The sequence below is a fragment of the Xenopus laevis genome, chromosome 9_10L (genome assembly GCF_017654675.1).
Source record: "Xenopus laevis strain J_2021 chromosome 9_10L, Xenopus_laevis_v10.1, whole genome shotgun sequence".
Lineage (NCBI taxonomy): Eukaryota > Metazoa > Chordata > Amphibia > Anura > Pipidae > Xenopus > Xenopus laevis.
Genome location: NC_054387.1, coordinates 47,687,394 through 47,709,570, shown reverse-complemented (window position 1 = coordinate 47,709,570; position 22,177 = coordinate 47,687,394). Strand labels below are relative to the sequence as shown.

The window sequence follows — 22,177 nt, the reverse complement described above, 5'->3', positions numbered from 1 at the left end:
AAACAATAAAATCAAATTTTATTTCAAGCAACAGTTTTGTACAAAAGTAATCATACAATATAAGTCGCTTCTTTATCACTTTGTATGTCTTTGTACAACATGCGTGTGCCATAGTCATCATTCAAAATCATATAAAATAATGTTTACTAAAACAAAGAATAAAATAAAATAAGTCAGGTAATTTTTTTTTTACTTTCTTTAATGAAAAACTTATCTACAATATACTTTAATTAAAAAATGTGTACCGTTTTTATAAGAAACCTGACTGTATGCAGTGAAATTTCCTCTTCCCCCTTTACTGCTGTGGATAGGAATTGTCAGACGGTCCCTAACTGCTGGACAGGGAAACCTTTATACTTATGAACAGCAGGGGGAGCCCCCACCTTACTTACCAGCAATGCAGAACTCAAGCAGCTTTGTTTGTTTCCCTGTAGAGCAGACGGCGACTGTGTAGAGATTTGTATTGGATTTTATTTTTGCCTTTACATCCCCTTTCCTGTTTCCAACTCCAGCTGCAGGGACAAAGATCATGGAGCCAGATTTAAACAGATAAACTGGGATTCTATTTGGAGGATTATTTTGCTGCAGCCACTGGTTCTGCAGAGTTGGAGAAAGTTTGTATTAAACAATACAAAAACTATAAAATCCACATTAGATAACATGACAACACAGGACCCAGTGCAGTCTGTATATTCTGATTATTAATCAGTCTTGCTGTATCGGCTTCTGGCAGATATTATTTGACTTGTGCTGTTTTGATATTTATGACGATCCCTAAGCAGCCCAGACCACACTGAGCATGTGCACAGTCTTGGTCTTGCAAAGATGTTTCACAAAGTTACAAGATGGTGACCCCCTGTGGCCAACTTTGAAAGCATAAATCATTTGTTTGATTAGGCTTGTGGTGCAGTAAGTTCATATTTAGTATACAAAATACAGCATTTCTAGCCTTATTCTATAGCCTTCCTTTTAAGTAAAAACTACCATATCTGTGACTTCATAAGTCTATATGTTTCTTATGGTATTATGGGTATTATGCTGTTTTGATGATTATTCAATCAAGGCAAGTTAATATGGCAGCTCCAGCCGTTACACAAGTAAACACAGTAGTTAGACTTGTATGTACTGATTTGTTCCTTCAGGTCCATTTCCCAAAATTCTTCAGTGCTGCAAGAAGATGAGATGGAGAAATCATTCAGTGAAGCGGAAATCCGGACGCCCAGGAAAAAGACATCCCAGCTGGCAGAGGCAAGGAGAGCTGTGAGGCAGAGTGTGTAGTGTTGTGAGAATTGAGAGTGATGCACAGAAAGGCATGACAATATGTAACGAGAAGCAGTAACAATGGAGGGTGAGCAAAGCAGGAGTTGGGGAGAAGACCATTTGATAGGACAGGAGAAAAAGCTTAATATCTGGCAAGACAGGTAGGACAGAGAACGTTTTTAAAGCTGGGTAGGTCATGGCAAGTAGGTCAGATGTGTTGAGAGGTAAAGGCAAGAGACCATTGGCCATATTTTTGTAGTTGTTTGCAAGGGACAGTCTGAGCTGAAGGCAGACGGGTACTTGCAGTTGAATACTAATTTCATCTGGTTTTATAGAAATGTATGTATGTAGTTCACCTCTACATTGCATTATGAGAAAGGTGATGGCTCATACCTATTATCTGCATTGCTACCCAGGAGTGTGGAGTGACCCCAGAAAGTGATAACCTGACTCTGTCTTCCTCTGGGGCCATCGATCAGTCTTCCTGCACGGGAACACCCCTGTCTCCTACAATCACCTCCCCTGAAGGTAAACATTTGTTCTTAACAACATGTAACAAACACTATCCCTCCTGCACAATGAATACAACTCTCTGATCGCTAGATATTAATAACTGGATGTGGTACAGACATATTCTGATTATCTTAAAAGGCCATAACCACCAAAATGTAGCATGGTGGCCTTCACTTTACTAAAATAACATCATAAAGTGCCACTAAAGCCATATAGTAAAAACTATTATTTGCAGGTGGTGGGCAAACAAATATAGTTCTCATATGTACCAGTCCTGTTTTATCCTACTGGTGTGCAGGGAGCCATGACCTCTGTTTATAGGGTCCCACAGCCCTATTGAATCTTAAATGACAACCCCCATGGCTTCATAGTAACTTATTTATATAAACTACAGTAAAGATTGTGGTGTGATATTATACTTGCTCTTTATATAGTAATACAAATAATACTATTCAAAAACATGTCTTAAAAGAGCATATCTGTGGTTCACCTTCAGGTTAACTTTTAGTATGTTCTAGAACGGCCAATTCTGGGCAACTTTTCAATTGGTTTTAATTATCTATTTTTTTTTTATAGTTATTTGTCTTTTTTTCTTCTGTCTCTTTCCAGCTTTTAAATAGGGGCACTGGCCCCATCTAAAAAACAAATGCTCTGTAAGGCTACAAATGTATCGTTATTGCTACTTTTTATTACTCCTCTTTCTATCAAGACGCTCTCTTATTCATATTCCAGTCTCTTATACAAATGAAGGCATGGTTGCTTGGGTAATGTGGACCCTAGCAACCAGATTGTTGGAATTAGAAACTTGAGAGCTGCTGAATAAAAAAGCTAAATAACTAATTGAAAACCAATTGCAAATTGCCTCAGAATATTACTCTCCCTTCCTTTTTTTGCACCTGCTAATTGCGGTGGCAAAATCACCCTGCTTTTATATTCTTTGTATTTGTAGTAAGTACTACTAATAATAGCACTACTAATAATAGGTAAATGAAAATGCTAGAAGCTGATCAATCCAGGGATTTAAAGTGTATATAAGTTTACCGCTTTTTCAGTGGGTTTGGGTGCTCATGCCCCAGACCTTCAGCATAGGGAGAGTAGTTCACTCGGAAATCATCATAATAGGCAGGCATCAATCCAGAAGACCAAGGAGTAGAGTTCAGGAGCCCAACAGGTTCTAAATAGTAAAAATGTTTTTATTTCACATTATATTAAAAAACAGAAAGTGTTTTGTGTCACCAAGGGACACTTAATCATAGGCTAAATTAATATAAACACAACAAAAATAGTTAGAGGAGGATTAACCAATCAGAGGTTGGATGGCGGAGTTTCTACAATCAACCAATAGCATTCTATACATATTCACCTCTATTAGCTATTGAAATGTATCCTAATTAGACATTGTGTAGACATACAAAGTGCTTAATACATGCAAAAATTCTATAATGCAACAATTGTATAAATAAATAGTAGTAATAAAGGTTTCATTAAGTAAAACAAGAGACCTCAAAATCAATGTTTAGTCGAAATGGTTGTCTGGTCCCTAAATAAAAATCCATCTAGCTTCTTTTTTTAATACTTTTTTCAATACTATAAAATTAGGGATGCACCGAATCCAGGATTTGGTTCGGGATTTGGCCTTTTTCAGCAGGATTCGGCTGAATCCTTCTGCCCAGAAGAACCAAATCCTAATTTGCATATGCAAATTAGGGAGGGAAATTGCGTGAATTTTTGTTGCAAAACAAGGAAGTAAAATGGTTTTCCCCTTCCCACCCCTAATTTGCATATGCAAATTCGGATTCGGTTCAGGTGTTCGGCCGAAACCAAAATAGTGGATTTGGTGCATCTCTACTAATAATTGTACTAATAATAATAGTAATACTTTGCTCGGGGAAGACTGGACACAGAAAGTCACCATGTTACTCAATAATAATATTCCATTATCCAGCCCTCTTAAAGTTTAAAGCAATGGGGTGGGTGTCAGCAAAAAGAAATACAATAGAAGAAATAAATACCATATCTTCACTAGATTAGAGTCCCTTAGGTATCCCTGTAGTTCCTATTCTTGAATAAAGATTTATTCTTGTAGGGGAATAAGGCAGCTTTGGGAATACTCCAATGCGGGAGGTAACTCGCATACATTACATACAGAGCAGGTTTGGTGAGCTCCATAACTATGCCCTATCTGTGGTTATGATAGGAGACCCCTGGAAATCCATCCGTCTCCCCAAGCCAATAGCAAACATAGGCACAGTGTTTCCTTCCTTAGTTTTGCTTATTGTTATCTTTTCATCATTTACTGTACAGTTTTGTTTGTACTTTGTATTTGTTAGACATTTCATTTGTACTTTCCCACCTCTTTGCATTGTCACTACTTGCTCTCATTCACTTGTGTATCTCATCCCTTTCTGCCTGCCTCCCCAATCTCTGCCTTCTCTAACTCTTCTGCCTTTCACTCTTGCTGTTCCTTCCTTTCTGTCTCTTTTTCTCTCCAACCCCCCCCCCCCCCGTCTTTTGCGCAGACCCCCTGAGCAGTAGCCTGGCGCAGTCCGTAATGTCCATGGCCTCGTCCCACAGCCAGCAGTCCCAGTTCAGCACTGACACCGTATCTTCCATGTCGGGCTCCTACACAGCTGGGGGAATGGAAGAGGAGGAAGGGGGGGTCACTCCGTCACCTCCAGCAGCTGCAAGTGGATCCCCATCTATGGAGGGAGAGGTAAGATCTGGCAGCAATCTATATGAGCTAAACTAGAAAACTTAGGTGGCAGGCCGTGCCAATTAAATAGAATTGGGACCCATGTTTAATAAAGAAAAAGCTTTCACGTCTGGCCATGCTCTTGATCTACCCAAGCCGTGCCCCATTTTGCCCAAATGCCCCAGGCCAACCCAAACTCAACTTATTGTCTGATAAGACTTATCCCCTTTCCTTTTTGTGACTGTTGTTTGTTTCAATGCCCTTATTATATTGGTTGCCCTGACTTGACTCCCATCTCTCACCCCACATGGCAGCCCTGCCTGGTGCTAAACACACACATTTATGCCTCTCCTTATATGTTGCAGCTGTCACCAGCAGAGTCCCCAGAGCCGCACTTTGTGACCGTCTCTGCTGAGGAAATGGATGCAGAGGTACCACAGACTTTACATATCTGACAGAGAAAATTAAAGGTTGGGGGAGTTGTGTATGTGATTTATGGGGGAACTGATCTACAGCTCCTATTCTTATTATCATCATACTTGTATAGCACCGACGTGCTGCAGCGTTTGAAATGCTATAGAAATGTTTTACAATGTCCAATGCCTAGCGACTTTGCAATTGGTCTTCATTATTTTTATTTAATTGTTTGAGTTATTTGCCTTTTTTTCTGACTCTTTCCATCTTTCAATTGGGCGCCACTGACCCCATCTAAAAACAAATTCTCTGTAAGGCTATTGTTATTGCTACTTTTTATTACTCATCTTTCTATTCAGACCCTCTCCTATTTATATTCCAGTCTCTTATTTAAATCATTGCATGGTTGCTAGGGTCATTTGGACCCCAACAACCAAATTGCTGAAATTGCAAATTGGAGAGCTGCTAATTAAAAAATGGTCTCAGAATATCACTCTCTACATCATACTAAAAAGTTCCTTTAAAGGTGAACAACCCCTTTAAAAAAATGTCAGGTTTAGTCTGTACTTGTCAGAAGGGTGTGTTGGATTAGAGGTTCTGTATACAGGGAAGCTGCCCTCAGGGCTCACCTAATCTGATAAACTATGGAGTACACTGGTCGTAGTAGTTATACTTAAGACGTGCATAAAAGCAGGATTTTCTGATTCTTCCTGCTCTTTAGCTTGTCCTAAAACAACCAGGTTCCCCATGATTTGGCGCATTGAGCAGATGAGCTGAGATAACCCACAATAAGATACTGCATGTTTATACCAGGAATTTGGTTGGTGCTGCTGCCTCTACAAGCGCTTATTGAAATGCTCATCATGGATTCTATTGCCAGAACATTATTGGCGGCCATTTTTAAGCTAGCCATACACAACCAACTTCCCAAATGAGGGGGGCTGGACCAAATCAATCTAGGTCATAGTGACTGGGTTCATTTCTATGGGGCCCATGTCTGTACTCTATGATATGTACATAAAGGGACACAATGGGGAGAAAGGGCAGATGAAATAAGATGAGAACTGCCACCGAAATATCACAGTCATAATTATTTTTAATTTTTTTTCTATTTGCCACTTTCTGTTCCAGGGAAATGTGACAGAGGAAGAATTTGCGTCGCCAGAGGAAGATGATGGTAACACTCAGAATTTAACTTGTTCACTGCTGGACAGAGCTCATATAGACCCCAACTAATTAACGTCTGCACATCATACACTACTGTCTAACCAACCTTGCCAGAAGACACGGGCATTAGGACCATGCAAGGGGATGCGAGATGCATGACCCTCTGGCTGTTCTTAACTGCAGCTACCTGGCCTGGGAGGGCTGTTAGTTTGGTATCTGTGCCATACAGCTTATAAAACCCTTGGCTACCCTATAAAACCTATATATAGTCCTGTCTCCCATGGCACAAAGAGTGCATGCTCCCGCATGGCAGTGGTACTAAGCCAGCTGTGGCAAACCTGCACCCCTCCCTTATTGTGCACACTTAACCCTTTATGTTTTGTTGGGGCTGTCCATTGGCTGCCCCACTCTGCCCGCCTCTAACCTCTCTAACTCTATTGCAGGGCAGAGGACTGGCAGAGAGTGTGACAATAACAATGCTGCTGGTGTCACGCTGAGGGACGTTCTGGACAATGTGCGGGGCTCTGAGGGCTGCCTGGCCGGTGAGTGGCTGCCTTCTGAACATGAACTCTTCACCTCCTCTGTCCATCCTTAGAGTCCAGCCCCTTCCCTAGTGCCACTTTGTGGGTGACACTTGCACTCCAGGTCGGACTCTAGATAATAGCTGCCACTTCCTTTACAACTTTCTTCCACACTGACTTTTTTTCCCCTCTCTTCCTTGTAGTGCCCTTTGAGTGTTGACATTTTCCAGTCTCCAGTAATATGGCACATAAACAGCTTAGGTTCCAAGATTCTTGGCCAATAAATGGGCACATTATACATTCAGTTTCACTGTGTCCTTTTACTACTCCCAAAGCTAGCCACAAGCACCTTACTCCCCAGTACCAGTGATCTTCGTATCCCTCCACTCTCTCTCCCCCTCTATAATTGCATTGTTAAGTGATTCTCCATAAATAGTTCTTAATCACATTGCCATGACTTAAGGTATCTAATATCCAAGCACCTCACAGTTTATTGGGCAGGGGCACTCCAGCTATGGGGCAATGCCACATAGATTACCAGGGGTTGCAAAAAAAGTCACTCCTGGTAACTTTAGGAGCCAAAATTCTATTTTTAATATGGAATTTTGACTCTTCTAGTGAAGAGAGCTCCCCTTGCCCCAATTTCATGCTGTAAGGTTCAGCTATTGCTTCAGCCTCAGGACAGCACAGGGACCTGAAACACCCCTGGTACAGGGTTATGATTCTTTGTATTTTTGTCCTGGGCTGTTTTTTTCCCTTGGAAATATGGTAGGTGACACAGCACTGCATTAATCTCAATGGGCCAGGGAAAGCAGTTTGGTGGTGCAGTTCCTGTAGTGACCAAACTTTGTCAGGTAGCATGTATGATGTACTGGTGCATTGAGATCAATGAAATATACCCCCACCATCCTTTTTCCCCAACCGGGATGTAATTTCACCCCATGGGGCGGCTTGAAAGCAGAAAGTGCACAGAACATGATCACTGTATTTTGTAAGTCTCGGGAAGCTTAGATTTGCTCAGCCCACATACACTTACCCTTGAAAGGACATTTCTTACTTGAAAGTAGATAAATGATCTTCTATGCTATTGCATATTTAATAAATATCAGTTTACCTCTATATTATACCCCTGTATTATTTTGTGCAGTCAAAAGTGCTTCATTGACTATTATGTGCCGGCCTCTCTTTTCCAGGCACTCATTCCACTGATAAGGTACCTTTATTAATAGTAGCAGTCTGGCTGGGGTGCTGGGAATTCTAATTATGCTTCAGTCCTGACCCTTTTTTATTTATTGAGTCTATGTGTCAGAATTTAGTAGATCTAATTTTATTTCCCAGCATTTAGAGTTGTGCAGGATTTGCTCCTATATGTTTGTATCTGGGTAGAATACAGGGAGCAATAAGACTGGACATTACCCCATCTGTATCCCTCATCTTTATTCCCCTTTTGTCACTCACACTTCCTATAGCTGTACATTTCTATTTCTGTCTGTCCCTCCGCTCTCTCTGTATGTCACACACCTGAAGTAAAAGTTCATGTTCACTATGTGTCAGCTGTGCTCACTGCTTTCTGCTCTGCCTGGGCCTGCTACTCTCCTGTCCTTGCTTCCACTCCTGCCCCTTCGCATGCCCCTGCACATCAGGCTGCAGGAAACCCTTGGGGTGCTTTGTGTGCTAACAGGGTGCAAGGCATCTAACCCTGCATGAGACAGCACACACCAAGGCCATCTGTGTAGGTTCTCTTTACAGAACTGTTGGTATAAAGGGCAACCATCATACTTATAAAATATGCACCTAGGCTGTAGAGGATTTTTTGTTTAATATTATTTTATAAAATATTTGTATGTGATCTGAATATTATATTATAAGAACGATATTAAAGGACTGCTGCTTACAATGGGGATCAGATAGGATCTGTGTCACTGTGACAGAATGCTCTGTTATAAAGATAGCTAGAATCTCAGCCATAAAGCAGGACAGGACTGCTGCTTACAATGGGGATCAGATAGGATCTGTGTCACTGTGACAGAATGCTCTGTTATAAATATAGCTAGAATCTCAGCCATAAAGCAGGACAGGACTGCTGCTTACAATGGGGATCAGATAGGATCTGTGTCACTGTGACAGAATGCTCTGTTATAAATATAGCTAGAATCTCGGCCATAAAGCAGGACAGGACTGCTGCTTACAATGAGGATCAGATAGGGTCTATGTCACCAGAGCCGGGCCAACCCAGCCAGGCGCCCTAGGCAACCTGGCTGGGCACGGTGCCGGCTGAGTGTGTGCTCGAGCGCACGTGCGCCAAAAAGTGTGCTTGAGCGCGCATGCGCCAAAGTGCGCTCGAGCGCACATGCACAGAAGCATTATTACCAAAAAATAGTCAGAGCAGGTACGTGCCTGGCCCCCCCCCAGCTTTGCGCCCTAGGCACGTGCCTACTCTGCCTACCCCTAGTTCCGGCCCTGTATGTCACAAAAGAATGCTAGAATCTCGGCCATAAAGCAGGGCAGGACTGCTGCTTTGTGACAGACTGCAACTTTTTCCAAATTTGATAATAGCTAAAGCCAAGTAGTTTCCATTAAACCTAAAAGGGTTCATTTTTTAAAAAAAAGAATGGTTTTTGTTGTTAAAGGGCAAGGCAACATTATTTTCAAGAACTGGGTTACAACCACCCTTCCCATTTGCTGCTCGGACCTGCACAGTCCCATTGCCCATCATAAAGCTTGCAGACATCATGTTGTATTTTGGTAATACACTTGATATTGTGGGCTATGGAAGTATGATCTGGTCCCAGGACAAGTGGGGACTGGGGGGAAACTGTTCCCTCATAGACTGTGCCAAAGTTGCAACACTGTGGGTTATTAAGTTAATCAGTAATATTTTTAGCCACTCATATGGCTGATACTTACTATTTTGCTTGCCTTGTCCTTTTATTGCATTTCATTCTTTGCAGGAGTAATGATATAATTAAGACCGTGGTATGTGTTCAGTGGCTAACTACACTGTTCAGGCCAGGCCCTTTTATTTTTGCCCTGGGACAATATGTTCAGATCAGCCAGATACGGCACACTTTTTTTTGCCCAGATTGAATGGTTCGGCCATTGACCTCTTATTGGATAAAGAGGCAAAGTGATCATGGACTGACCCAACTATTAAGTCACCTGTCATCATCAGGCCCAGATTGGCAAGATGTAGGTTCTGGCAAATGCCAGAGGGGCTGCTGTAAGATGCCATAGACACTCACTATTTATTGGATGGAGGCTTTTTGGGGCACTCTGTACTTGTATTGCCAGGACCTTTTTTGAATCCTAGTCTGGACCTGGTAATCACTGACAGGTGTTGGAAGGGTCATCTCTATATCACATGCTCAAAGTTTTGCAGTGGTTGTTCAAACTACTCAGATCTGCATGGGATTGGACAGCATTAGATTTAGTTTCAGTTGGCTACACATGGGCTTGTTTAATCTGACCATAGACTGAATTTCTTTATTTGAACCGATTAGTCCCTGGGCCCATCAGTATGTCGGATTCATGCCCATGCTGTTCTGGGTTGCTAAGTGACCCACTAGGGGTCATCTATAAGCCTAGTATAGTGCTTTGATGGTTTGGGCCACAGGCTTTGGTTGGAAACAACCATCCATGTATATATCACCTAATACACACTGATGCACTTGTTAACAAGGCCTGAACTAAAAAAGTGTTTTAGTGAAACGTTTGAGGGAAAATTCTACAGACTTGCTGTCTCATGGCAGAGAGCAGGGAAGGCTGTGTTATTGTGCATCAAGTGATTTAGTTGTACAGTATTGTGACACTTTGATGGATCAGCCTTTGTAACATCTCCTACCCAACTCTATGGCTGTGTTGCACAAAGAGGGTACTGCTTAGTCTCCGCATTATACTCATCTGTCTGTTATGTGATGTTTCTACATTACACTTTCCCTCCCTCCCGTCTCTCTTTCAATCCCTTCTTTTCTCCCTCTGTCTTTGTTGTGTCTCTTTAAATTGCCCCTGCAGTGCCTGCTCCGGAACCCCAGCCAGTACCGATCGGAAATTAGGTATGCTGCATTCTAATACCCCCAGAGAATGCTCCACTTTATTTTCTGTACCTTATGGAATATCATTCATTTACCCCCCTTATTTTTTTTCTTTCTACTGTACCAGTTGTCAACTTAACACTTCCTACTGCCATCTATTTCTTTGTAACGTCTCTGCACAATCCCTTGTAGATGTGTGTTACACCAGTGTCCCTGGGCAGCAACGGAGTAATCCATACCATGGGTCGGACAACTGCATCTCGCTGCAGGAGGACAAGCAGAGCCAGATGGATACTGAGTTAGTGTGAATGCCGACCTCTCATTTACTGACAGATTTGCTGCTTACCCTGGGGCCACTTCTCATCATCCACTGAGAGGTTTTGCCATCCCACAGTCACTCAGGATAACTCACAGACTTACTCCTACTCCACCGTCTCACACCTTTCTGGTACTTAGGACTTATTGGAACCTGCTTTGACCTGTGTATATATAAATTGTATCTTCTGCTGGGAAGGGAAGCGTGTTCCACTCCTCCGTTTAATGTTTGTCCTACCCATGATGTACATATTCTGTGTATAAATAGAAAAGGCAGGGGTGGCTCATTATATCTCACTCTATGTTAAGTTGCACTGCCGTTACTATTCCTTCCTCGCAATAGAAAGCTGGCAATGCTGCCATGGGGAAGAAAGATAGGCTTGGCATTATTAGCACTGCTGCACCAGCCAGGATTGCTTGGGTTGCTCTAGTCAGAGAGACTTTATAATTGGCTGTATTAGTGATGGAGAAAGTTGGCACTTGCCTATGGCGTCCTCATTTTAGCTGTATGTGAACAGTTTAGCCAGTAAGGAGCAACGTTATTGTATAAAGACCTCATTGTCTCTTTCAAACAGTTTAGGAGCCCACCCGATTTTCACTTGCACTAATATACAGAGGTTATATAATCCCCCAACATAATTTGCAGCAATGTAGGCTAAGAATAGATCATAGACAATAATATATAGACAAAAGCAAGAGAGCCCCGCGTATTGGAACATACCATAAAAGTACTGCAGTATTACATGTAGAAAGTAGAATTCATAGGAAAATTCTGGGGGAAAAAATACAATTTCTAAAGGGCAATTGTGACCCCCATTTAGGCCCCCAGGCATATCATATACACCATAATAGGAAAAGACATGGTGGGCCACAATACACAATACTGATGGTCCCAGAAAACTTTAAGCTGTAACCTGTAGCTGCTACATATTTTTTTTTAGTTTCCAGTGTGGCAAGCCTCAGGCAGCCACGTGTAGCACCTACAGCTTCCTAACATGCGCTTTGACCAAAGCTAGACAGGAGTGCACTCTTTCTGGCAGTCTGTAGTAGTGAAGTATTCTGCCCAAACCCCCAACTCTGTAAGACCCAGACTGCCCTGCTGGGTGCCGTCTATAAATGCATTTACTTTCACTTTTTACCCTCCTTCTATTCATTCCATTCAGCCTCCAGTCGTTTTCCTGCACAATTGAGCAGAGCCTCACTAACAATGTACAAACTAAAGGACAGGGCACGAGAGAGGCAGAGGTGCCCAGCCACACTTCATTCCTGTGTTTGCATTGCTGTGTAACCACCACACAATAAATGTCATTTTTCTTGTATTTACATGAAATAATCAGCATCCAATACAGTCTGTTCCATGGAATGAGTCAGAATCCTCTGCACATGTTCCTTAGTGCTCAAGACTGTGGGTACCTGCCAATATACACTAGCCAGAACAGCACCTGCCCATATCTATCCTTATATATATCCTGTATTACATATTCTGCTGTTTGTATATGTAATGATCAAGCAGTATACTGTATATAGGGTTGAGTCCAGTCTCCCACTGTACAAACCAAGATTCCCAACAAAAAAACAGCAGTGAATCTCTATACTGACCGTTCTCTTTACCAGTGGTCAAACACAGAGGTCAGTTGTGGATCAAAAACCAATAAGATTGTTCTCTAATGGCCGGTAAGAGCAGTGTAAATCAGATAGAGAAAAAGTTTCTTTTGGAGCCCAAAGAGCAACTTGCTTTTACAAAGTCCATTAAGATTAAATAAACAGAACCACGCCACACACTGACTCTTGAGTGAGGAGAGTGACTGGACATGTGGCAGTAGGAGGACAGCTTTCTAATTTAAGGTTCTCTTCTGAATTTATGGATAAAATATTTCCCTCTGGAACCAAAACTCACTCTGCTTTCTAAGCATAGAGGAAGGAAAGCAGCCTAAAAAGTAGGAAAGTACAGAGAACGTAACTCTTTTCCTGGCTAAGCACTTGGGGTAGACTGGATTCATGTACTGAGGGCAGGGTACGCAGTGTATTTAATCCCATATATAATGTTATGTGATTCAGATCTGTCTGTCATGTATAAGACGTTTTATCCGAGTAGCATCACTTCTAAAAGCAGTGGGATTTTCTCTAGCAATACTAAACAAGTGTGTCTGACCCATCGAGTGGTGGCAGACTATGCCCTGTTTCTTTCTATGCATTTGTTGCAAACACACCAGTGCCCTGTAGAGCGATCCTCCTTTTGGATTCCTTTATTTTTCTTTCATGGAACATGCAATTGCGAACACTGGAGTCCTATTTTTCTAATCCTGACAGAGTTAGGTCTCACATTGTCCCCTCACTTTGATGCAATAATCGAGTGCAGTATGTGTGTAGGGACCCTGCATGCTGCAGCAATGGATGAATAAATTTCTTGGCACACACACAAGTGTCTTGGTCATGGTGTGATCCGGCGCTCAGTTTCAGTCAATTAAAAACTGGCAAAGAGCAGCAGAGGGCGCCAGAGGAAAGATACCAGCATGAGCTGCAGGTTCTCAGAAGCAACTACTTTAGTCGAAATAAGTGAATGCTGCCATTATAAAAATGTGGTTTTGGGGGTAAGCAATGTACAGTCTTGTAGATAGGTCCCAGTGGAATGCACAACTACAGGTGATTAGTTGATGTTCAAATATTCGTTTTTATATACAGGTATGGGACCTGTTATCCAGAATGCTCGGGACCTGCGGTTTTCCGGATAACTGATCTTTCTGTAATTTATATCTGCAACCTTAAAGGAGAATTCATCCCGTTGTTTTAAAAAAACCCTACCCTGGGTAGATCCCCCCCCCCCCGAGCCTACCTGCCCCCCCCAGGGCAAATGCCCCTAATTTTTTACTTACCCCTCCATGCAGATTCTGGCCACGGGAGTTCGCGGGCGCCATCTTCTTTCTTCGGTCTTTTTCGGGAACTTTTGGGCGCATGTGCAGTGGTTTGGGACCATAAATTTACTCCGCCTGCGCCAAAAAGACCGAAGAAAGAAGATGACGTCCGTGAACTCCCGTGAAAAAATCTCCGGAAATTTTCGCGACTTTCAGCGCATGCGCAGTTGATTGGGACCGAAAATTTACTCCAACTGCGAATGCGCCGAAAATGCCGTCAATACACGAAGATTACCGGAGAAGAAAATGACTGCCGTAACCTCCAAGGCCTGAATCTGCCACGAGGGTCGAGTAATATATTAGGGGCATTTGCCCGGGGGGAAGCGAGGGGGATCTACCCAAGGTAGGGGGGAGGGTTTTTTTTTATTACGGGTTAAATTCTCCTTTAAGTCTACTAGAAAATCATGTAAAAACATTTAATAAACTTAATAGGCTGGTTTTGCTTCCAATAAGCATTAAAGGGGTTGTTCACCTTTAAATTAACTTTTCGTATGCTGTAGACAGTTATGTTTTGAGACAATTTGCCATTGGCTTTCATTTTTTTGTGGTTTTTGAGTTATTTGGCTTTTTATTCAGCAGCTCTTCAGTTTGTAATTTCTAGTTTCTAGAGTCCAGATAACCCTAGCAACCATGCATTCATTTTATGAAGTGACTGGAATATGAATAGGAGAGGCCCTGAATGGAAAGATGAATAGTAAAAAGTAGCAATAACAATAAATGTGTAGTTTGACAGAGCATTTGTTTTTTAGATGGGGGTCAGTGACTCCCATTTGAAAGCTGAAAAGAGTCAAAGAGAAGAAAGGGCAAATAATTCAAAAACTATAAAAAGACCAATTGTAAAGTTGTCTAGAATTAGCCATTCTGTTACATACTAAAAGTTAACTTATAGGCAACCCACCCCTTTAATTATATTTGAAGTTGGATAAAGTACAAGGTATTTGGATAAAACGGAGTCTATGGGAGATGGCCTTTCCGTAATTCGGACCTTTCTGGATAGCGGGTTTCCGGATAACTGATCCCATACCTGTAGTAGTTTGCACAATAGTGTGCCTTGGTTTTCCCATTGGGTAACAAAATAATGTAGTTTATATCTGTCACTAATGATTCAACTACAAGCCTGAATGAAAGAGCAAATGGTATGTTATGGGCAATGACACACGCAGGGACATTGTGCTGCAGCGATTAATCTTGGCTACTGCAGGCGACAAAACAATCCTTGTTTCCTCTCCACCGGCTAACAAGCGAATTGCTGCTGGGGAAATACATGTAGCATGATTTTGCTTGAAGTTTCCTCGTGAGGACAGTTTGGTGAGAAATGCAGTAATGGGAATGGACCACATGAACAGAATTTTGATCAAATACATGTACCGTGAGAGTAGCAACCCCCTCCAACAATGATTTAACCAGTCAGCCTTGCGCAAGAAGACATCATTCTTGTAAATCTACGACCCTAATCTGAACAGTCCAAGTTCTTGTTAAGATGACCCAACCCCCCACAGATCATAAATAGCCCACGTAGAATGGGCCACTTGGTTGGTAAGGCTTAATGTTTTCAATATACAGATATGGGATCGGTTATCTGGAAATCCGTTATCCAGACAGCTCCGAATTACAGAAAGGCCGTCTCCCATACACTCGATTTTAACCAAATATTCTGAATTTTAAAAACTATTTCCTTTTTCTCTGTAATAATAAAACAGTAGCTTGTACTTGATCCAAACTAAGATATAATTAATCCTTATTGGAAGCAAAAGCAGCCTATTGGGTTTATTTCATGTTTGCATGATTTTCTAGTAGACTTAAGATCCAAATTATGGGAAGATCCATTATCTGGAAAACCCCAAGTCCTGAGCATTCTGGATAACAGGTACTTTGCCCTTTGTCCAGGTTCCATGCTAGACGCCATTTAACCGTCGGTGTTGGCTTGACCAGTCTAACCAGCTGTACAGGTGCAATGTGAAGCTTGCGTGTCACTATAAATCAATAGCCTCCATTAGTGAGGGACAAGTAGCATTCCTTTGTTGTACCAGGCCTTCAAGTTATACTACAGCACTCAATTCAAAAGCAATGTGATTTATTACTGTGCTTAAGGAGGTACGGTGCCTTAAAAGCAACCTCTGGGTTATACTCTTGGAAGCAGATTGCATCTACATTTACACAACATGGCACAGGGTCCTCCACCCAGGAGCTACAACTTATTAGACTGTTGGTCACCTGGGCGGTAGGCCCTGCCAACAAGTAGAATGGGATCCCAAAAATACTCAGGCGCAGACATAGTCATGGATTCACCCGAACGATGTCCCATTATGCCAAAACTCCCAACCATGATCTACCCAAATCCTGGTCCACCCACAAAACCCAACCCTCTCATAACTGCAAATGTCTCTTGGGGTCCCCCTTTGCCATTGGGGCCCCTCAGTGGAGTAGCCCCTGTACCCCATCATGGGGCCTGGAAGTAAGATCAGGGTACTGCCTTACCACTAAACCATTCTATTAACACGCTAATCTGTTGTGGTTGTTTCCTTAGAGTACCGGAAGTTTTATTTTTTAACAAATATGACTTTACATTTTCCTAGATTTTACCATTTGTGGAAACCATAATAATAATAAACATGATAAAAAAAAACAATATTCCCCTTGCTATATTCTATAATTTACAGCAGTTCTTCAACCTTACATAGTTACATAGTTAAATTGGGTTGAAAAAAGACAAAGTCCATCAAGTCCAACCCCTCCAAATGAAAACCCAGCATCCATACACACACCCCTCCCTACTTTTAATTAAATTCTATATACCCATACCTATACCAACTATAGAGCTTAGTATCACAATAGCCTTTGATATTATGTCTGTCCAAGAAATCATCCAAGCCATTCTTAAAGGCATTAACTGAATCAGCCATCACAACATCACCCGGCAGTGCATTCCACAACCTCACTGTACTGACTGTGAAGAACCCCCTACGTTGCTTCAAATGAAAGTTCTTTTCTTGTAGTCTGAAGGGGTGGCCTCTGGTATGGTGATCCACTTTATGGGTAAAAAGGTCCCCTGCTATTTGTCTATAATGTCCTCTAATGTACTTGTAAAGTGTAATCATGTCCCCTCGCAAGCGCCTTTTTTCCAGAGAAAACAACCCCAACCTTGACAGTCTACCCTCATAATTTAAGTCTTCCGACCCTCTAACCAGTTTAGTTGCACGTCTCTGCACTCTCTCCAGCTCATTTATATCCCTCTTAAGGACTGGAGTCCAAAACTGCACTGCATACTCCAGATGAGGCCTCACCAGGGACCTATAAAGAGGCATAATTATGTTTTCATCCCTTGAGTTAATGCCCTTTTTTATGCAAGACAGAACTTTATTTGCTTTAGTAGCCACAGAATGACACTGCCCAGAATTAGACAACTTGTTATCTACAAAAACCCCTAGATCCTTCTCATTTAAGGAAACTCCCAACACACTGCCATTTAGTGTATAACTTGCATTTATATTATTTTTGCCAAAGTGCATAACCTTGCATTTATCAACATTGAATCTCATTTTCCAGTTTGCTGCCCAGTTTCCCAACTTAGACAAATCACTCTGCAAAGTGGCAGCATCCTGCATGGAACCTATAGTTCTGCACAATTTAGTATCATCTGCAAAAATAGAAACAGAACTTTCAATGCCAACCTCCAGGTCATTAATAGACAAGTTGAAAAGCAAGGGACCTAGTACAGAGCCCTGCGGTACTCCACTAACTACACTGGTCCAATTAGAAAATGTTCCATTTACTACCACTCTTTGTAGTCTATCTTTTAGCCAGTTCTCTACCCAGGTACAAATACTATGTTCTAGGCCAATGCTGGCACACACTCATAGTATTATGATTTGCTATAAAGTCCAGTATCTTATCCTTTATTAACCCTTCAAAAAGCTTTCCTACCACTGATGTCAGACTAACTGGCCTATAGTTTTGAGGCTGAGAACGGGATCCTTTTTTGAATAGAGGCACCACATTAGCAATTTGCCAGTCTCTCGGCACTATGCCAGACCTCGATGCAACCTTGTTGCATGGGTGTCTGCAGAAAATTTTCCAGGGGTGGGGGGCAAGTAAGCTAATTAAATTTACAAATAATTTCTTGGAACCAGCTGGAGAAGTCAGGGTAGTGCAACTGCCTCCTCTTGCCCCTTCTGTGGACACCCATATGCCTTCTGTATACATATAGTGTGTACACCATGCATTTCCCCTATTACCCTTTTCCTCTCTCTGTTTGAGTCTCAGCTGACAGATCCCCTCTAAAAAGGATGTGATAACAGCACAGGGATGACAGTTCCCCTGTCAAAAACAAAGAAAAAAACAAAGCTGTTTACCTATTTTAGAGCAATGTTGTTCTGGGGTCTTTTGATTGCTGCTACTTTTAAAGGTAGATCCCTTTAAGGGTAAGGTCACACTGAGCGTTTTGGGGAGATTTGGTCGCCTGGCAATTAATCGCCTCGTCTTTGCAGCGACCAATCTCCCCGAATGCCTTCCCTCACTCTGCGCTGGCTAAAATGAAAATCGCCAGCGCTAATCACATGCGGCGATTCGTTTTCCTAAGTCACCCGAAGTTGCCTCACGAGGAAAAAAGCAAAAAAAAAAAGCAAAAAGTTTCAGAAATTGCCCACTGAGGGTATATTGTTGCTTTGGAGTTAAAGGGGTGGTTCACCTTTACATTAACTTTTGGTATGTTAGAAAATAGCCAATTCTAAGAAATTTTTTAATTGATCTTCATTATTTATTTTATTATTATTTTATTATTATTCTATTATTATTTATTATATTTTATTATTTTAGCATTAATACATAATTTTTTTTTTATATAGTTTTTTACTTATTTGCCTTCTTCTTCTGACTCTTTCCAGCTTTCAAATCGGGGTCACTGACCCCATCTAAAAAAAAAACAAATGCTCTGTAAGGCAACAAATGTATTGTTATTGCTACTTGCGTGGTTGCTGGAGTATTCTGGACCCTAGCAACCAGATTACTGAAATTCCAAACTGGAGAGCTGCTGAATAAAAAGCGAAATAACTCAAAAATCACAAATAATGAAAAATGTATTAAAAAAATCTTCTCAGAATATTGCTCTCTAAATCATACTAAAAGTTAACTCACAAGTGAACAACTTTATTAATCGCTATATCTTCATTTTCCCCAAATGGCTAAATTGTGTATCACTGGTTTTCCAAACTTTATTGTGCACTGAGAACATGTCATTTGCACACAGCGGCCAGATTTCACACAAAAAAAGACCAAAAGACATGTCCAGCCTGTCACTGCTTTTTTATAATGAAATAATGCACTGCTACTTTTGTGGCCAGGAACAGGGTGTCAACCCATACAGCTTTTAATTTGACAGTAGCAGTGATTTTGATTTCCATCAAACCTGTCCTATCTCCTGTGCCTCAGTTCTCATGTAGGCGTTCCAGGGGTGTATCAACAGAGAGAGAGAGCACCCTAAATAGATGCTATTGGACCAGGACAAGTGAGAATCCACTGGGAGTTCTGACCACTGCTCACAATCAATGTATTTGAGGGTTGGCATCAGGCCGGACTGGCAATCTGTGGGTTCTGGCAAATGCCAGAGGGGCTGCTATAAGGTGCCATAGAAAGTCAGTATTTAGTGAGCTGGTGGGGCTGATTGGGCCTCTGTGTACCTGAAATGGCAGGGCCTATTTTAATTCTCATTCCGGACCTGGTTGGCATGTCTTCTCAGTGCTGATTGGCTCAGCTATCTGGCAGCCATGTCCAATTCTTAGTCAACTGTCATTATGCCAAAGTTCTGCTCTTGATCATTGGTGATGGCCAACAAAGGTTCTGTATCCTTATAATTTATCTTGTAACCGTTCTAAAATGTTCCTCCTAACACAGGGGTACCCTTTAATCTATAATAATCTAGAGTTCTAGACCATATATGTCATGTTATTTCCAATCAAAGTCCCCCCCCCCCGTAATGTAATGTAAAGCTGCCTATACATTCCCAGTCCAGTGATTGCCCTGAAAGTATGAAGACAAATATAAACACATATGGATCCTTATACAGTATCTGTTCAGCCATGGGCCACTTGTTCAGAGTAACATAGGGGTTGACCTGTTTATTGCCACGCCATGGGCACATGGAGTGTAGGCTCCGCTGTACTTTTGTGTATTTGTTTCAGGCTGAGAGATCTGCTCCGTGCCCATGTCAATTGATTTTAATTAGATTGGTCTGTGTATGCTCAGGCCCGGATTTGTGGAAAGGCCACCAACGCCTGGGCCTAGGGTGGCAGGATTTTAGGGGGCAGCATGTTGCCCAACCACACCCACATTGGTTCAAATACACTGGGGATGCGCTGGATATACAATAGCTTTTTAAATCTCCCATGCGCCAATCCCCATTGCTCCAGTCCCAATAAAAATTTGAGAGAATAAAAGGGAGGGGACTGGGGCAACGAACGACAGCAGGCCTAGGGGCGCCCGTTATGTAAATCCAGCCCTGTGTGTGCGCTCACATGCAGCAGAGCAGGAGCAAAAAAGAGGCATCGTTGGGCACAGAAAGGGCACGGAGCAGATGCGCTTCTCTCAGCCTGCAAAAATACACAGGTTGAGAGCAGCGGAGCCTACACTATGTGTGCCCATGGCCTACTACTACATACAGGGGTTTTTGGAGAGAGTATTGGCACCTCATGCACATTGTACATGCCTAATTAACAGGAAAAACCAGACACCTAATAAAACTCCGTTCTGTAAACCTTACTTGGCCGTAAAATTAGATGCATGCCGCAGAACTCACCGGAGTCACTGTAGTCATGCAAAATACATCGAAATAAAATGCAAATGGCCCATTTAACACAGGCACCTGTTTATAAAAGTTTGGGGTGGTCACACTAATTGTATCTATTTATATCATTTATTGACCGATTATGACACCTTTAGCTGGTGTAATTATGAAACATTAATCCTTAATTGTTGGGGTTAAGGGGATTTAGGGAAGATTAAAGGCTCTGGAATTTCGATTCCATGGTCTTGTTGCCACTTTATGGACGAGCTGTGTATACAAGGAAAGAAACACTAGCCAGAGAATGTTTGGGAAAGCCGCACTTCTCCAAGTGAGCAGGGATGGGGTACCTGTGGCTATGCAGATGTTATCAAACTAAAATTCCCAGAAAACCCGTTAAGCATTCTGGGAGTTGTAGTTTATGCTTTACAGTCTACACCTACTTGCATCAACTGTGCAGCAACATTTTTTTGCTCATCTCTACCCTCTACAGTATATTTAGGGGTCAGTTTGTATGAATCCCGGTGAAAGATTCTAGTTGATTCCGTACATGGTGACAGGGTGTTACGCACGCCTCCTCCCCTGTATTGTTTGCTGAATGGAAGGAGAGGGAGCTGTGAAATCACAAACACTTGCACTGACACTGGACAGAGCAGGAAACTGCAACTGCTTTTTTGGGGGGAGCGAAACTCACCTTCTTCCTGTTTCGTCACACCCCCAGCCGTCTATGAATTATTCCCCATTAGGAATTCTATTTCTACATATTAACTCGTGTTCTTCCATACAGGCAAACATCTGTAACAATATTAAACGAATCCTATAAGCAGCACTGTAGAAGCAGGACGGAATGGGCATTTACCCTGCAACCCAAGTCTCAGTTATGGGACTTGGTCTAAAAGTGTCCTTGGGTTTCTTAATAGTATTTTGGCATCTCAGCATCCCCATTCACCTTTAGGATCCGTGTGGGTATGGGAACAGAGCTCGCATGTGAGAGTATGTGGCCTATTGACTAGACATCAGCAGGGGTTGTACTACCAAAGCCTAGAGGGAACAGGGTACTGGAAAAGATTAGTCTGTATATCATATAAAGCAATAAACCAGATATTAATCACTTGTCTGATTGACAATGTTGTCCACAATATTATCTTATATTATATATATCTTATATTATCTTATACTGCACAGTCAGGTACAAATGCAGCAGCTGGAGCAAAGAGTGCAACAACTTCTTGAATACCTCTTTTCTAGCCAATAACAAGATATAAAGAAACACTGGTAATAGCCACCTTCTTATAGTTCCAAGGGCACCTGGGTACAAACATAGAACATATAGAAACAACAGTCACCCTGCTATAGTTTAAGTGATACAAATAAGCACTCACCCCAAATCTCACTCTAACTGACCTTCAGGCTGAACCCCTTAGCTAAAAACAATTTTACAGATATATAGAAACATTGGGGTAACAGTCACCCTGCTATAGTTCCATGGGCACAAATAAACACTCACCCCAAATCTCACCCTAACTGGCCTTCAGGCTGGGCCCCCTTAGCTCATAACATGGTTACAGATATATAGA

The 22,177-nt window shown here is 41.9% G+C and overlaps 1 protein-coding gene across 2 annotated transcripts in view; it reads left to right on the top strand.

Annotated features, from left to right (window-relative positions):
* rnf157.L (ring finger protein 157 L homeolog) overlaps positions 1-13,330 on the top strand; it is a 44,024-nt gene extending 30,694 nt beyond the window's left edge. The window contains exons 14-20 of one of the 2 annotated variants that reach the window (XM_018235350.2): positions 1,143-1,248; positions 1,677-1,788; positions 4,293-4,486; positions 4,831-4,896; positions 6,011-6,056; positions 6,490-6,588; positions 10,791-13,330. In XM_018235350.2, coding sequence (XP_018090839.1) covers positions 1,143-1,248; positions 1,677-1,788; positions 4,293-4,486; positions 4,831-4,896; positions 6,011-6,056; positions 6,490-6,588; positions 10,791-10,906 — 739 coding nt within the window. In that variant the 3' untranslated portion in view covers positions 10,907-13,330. The remainder of the gene's footprint in view (positions 1-1,142; positions 1,249-1,676; positions 1,789-4,292; positions 4,487-4,830; positions 4,897-6,010; positions 6,057-6,489; positions 6,589-10,790) is intronic. The other variant, XM_041576163.1, reaches the window with a different exon arrangement.
* The last annotated feature ends 8,847 nt before the right edge of the window (positions 13,331-22,177 follow it).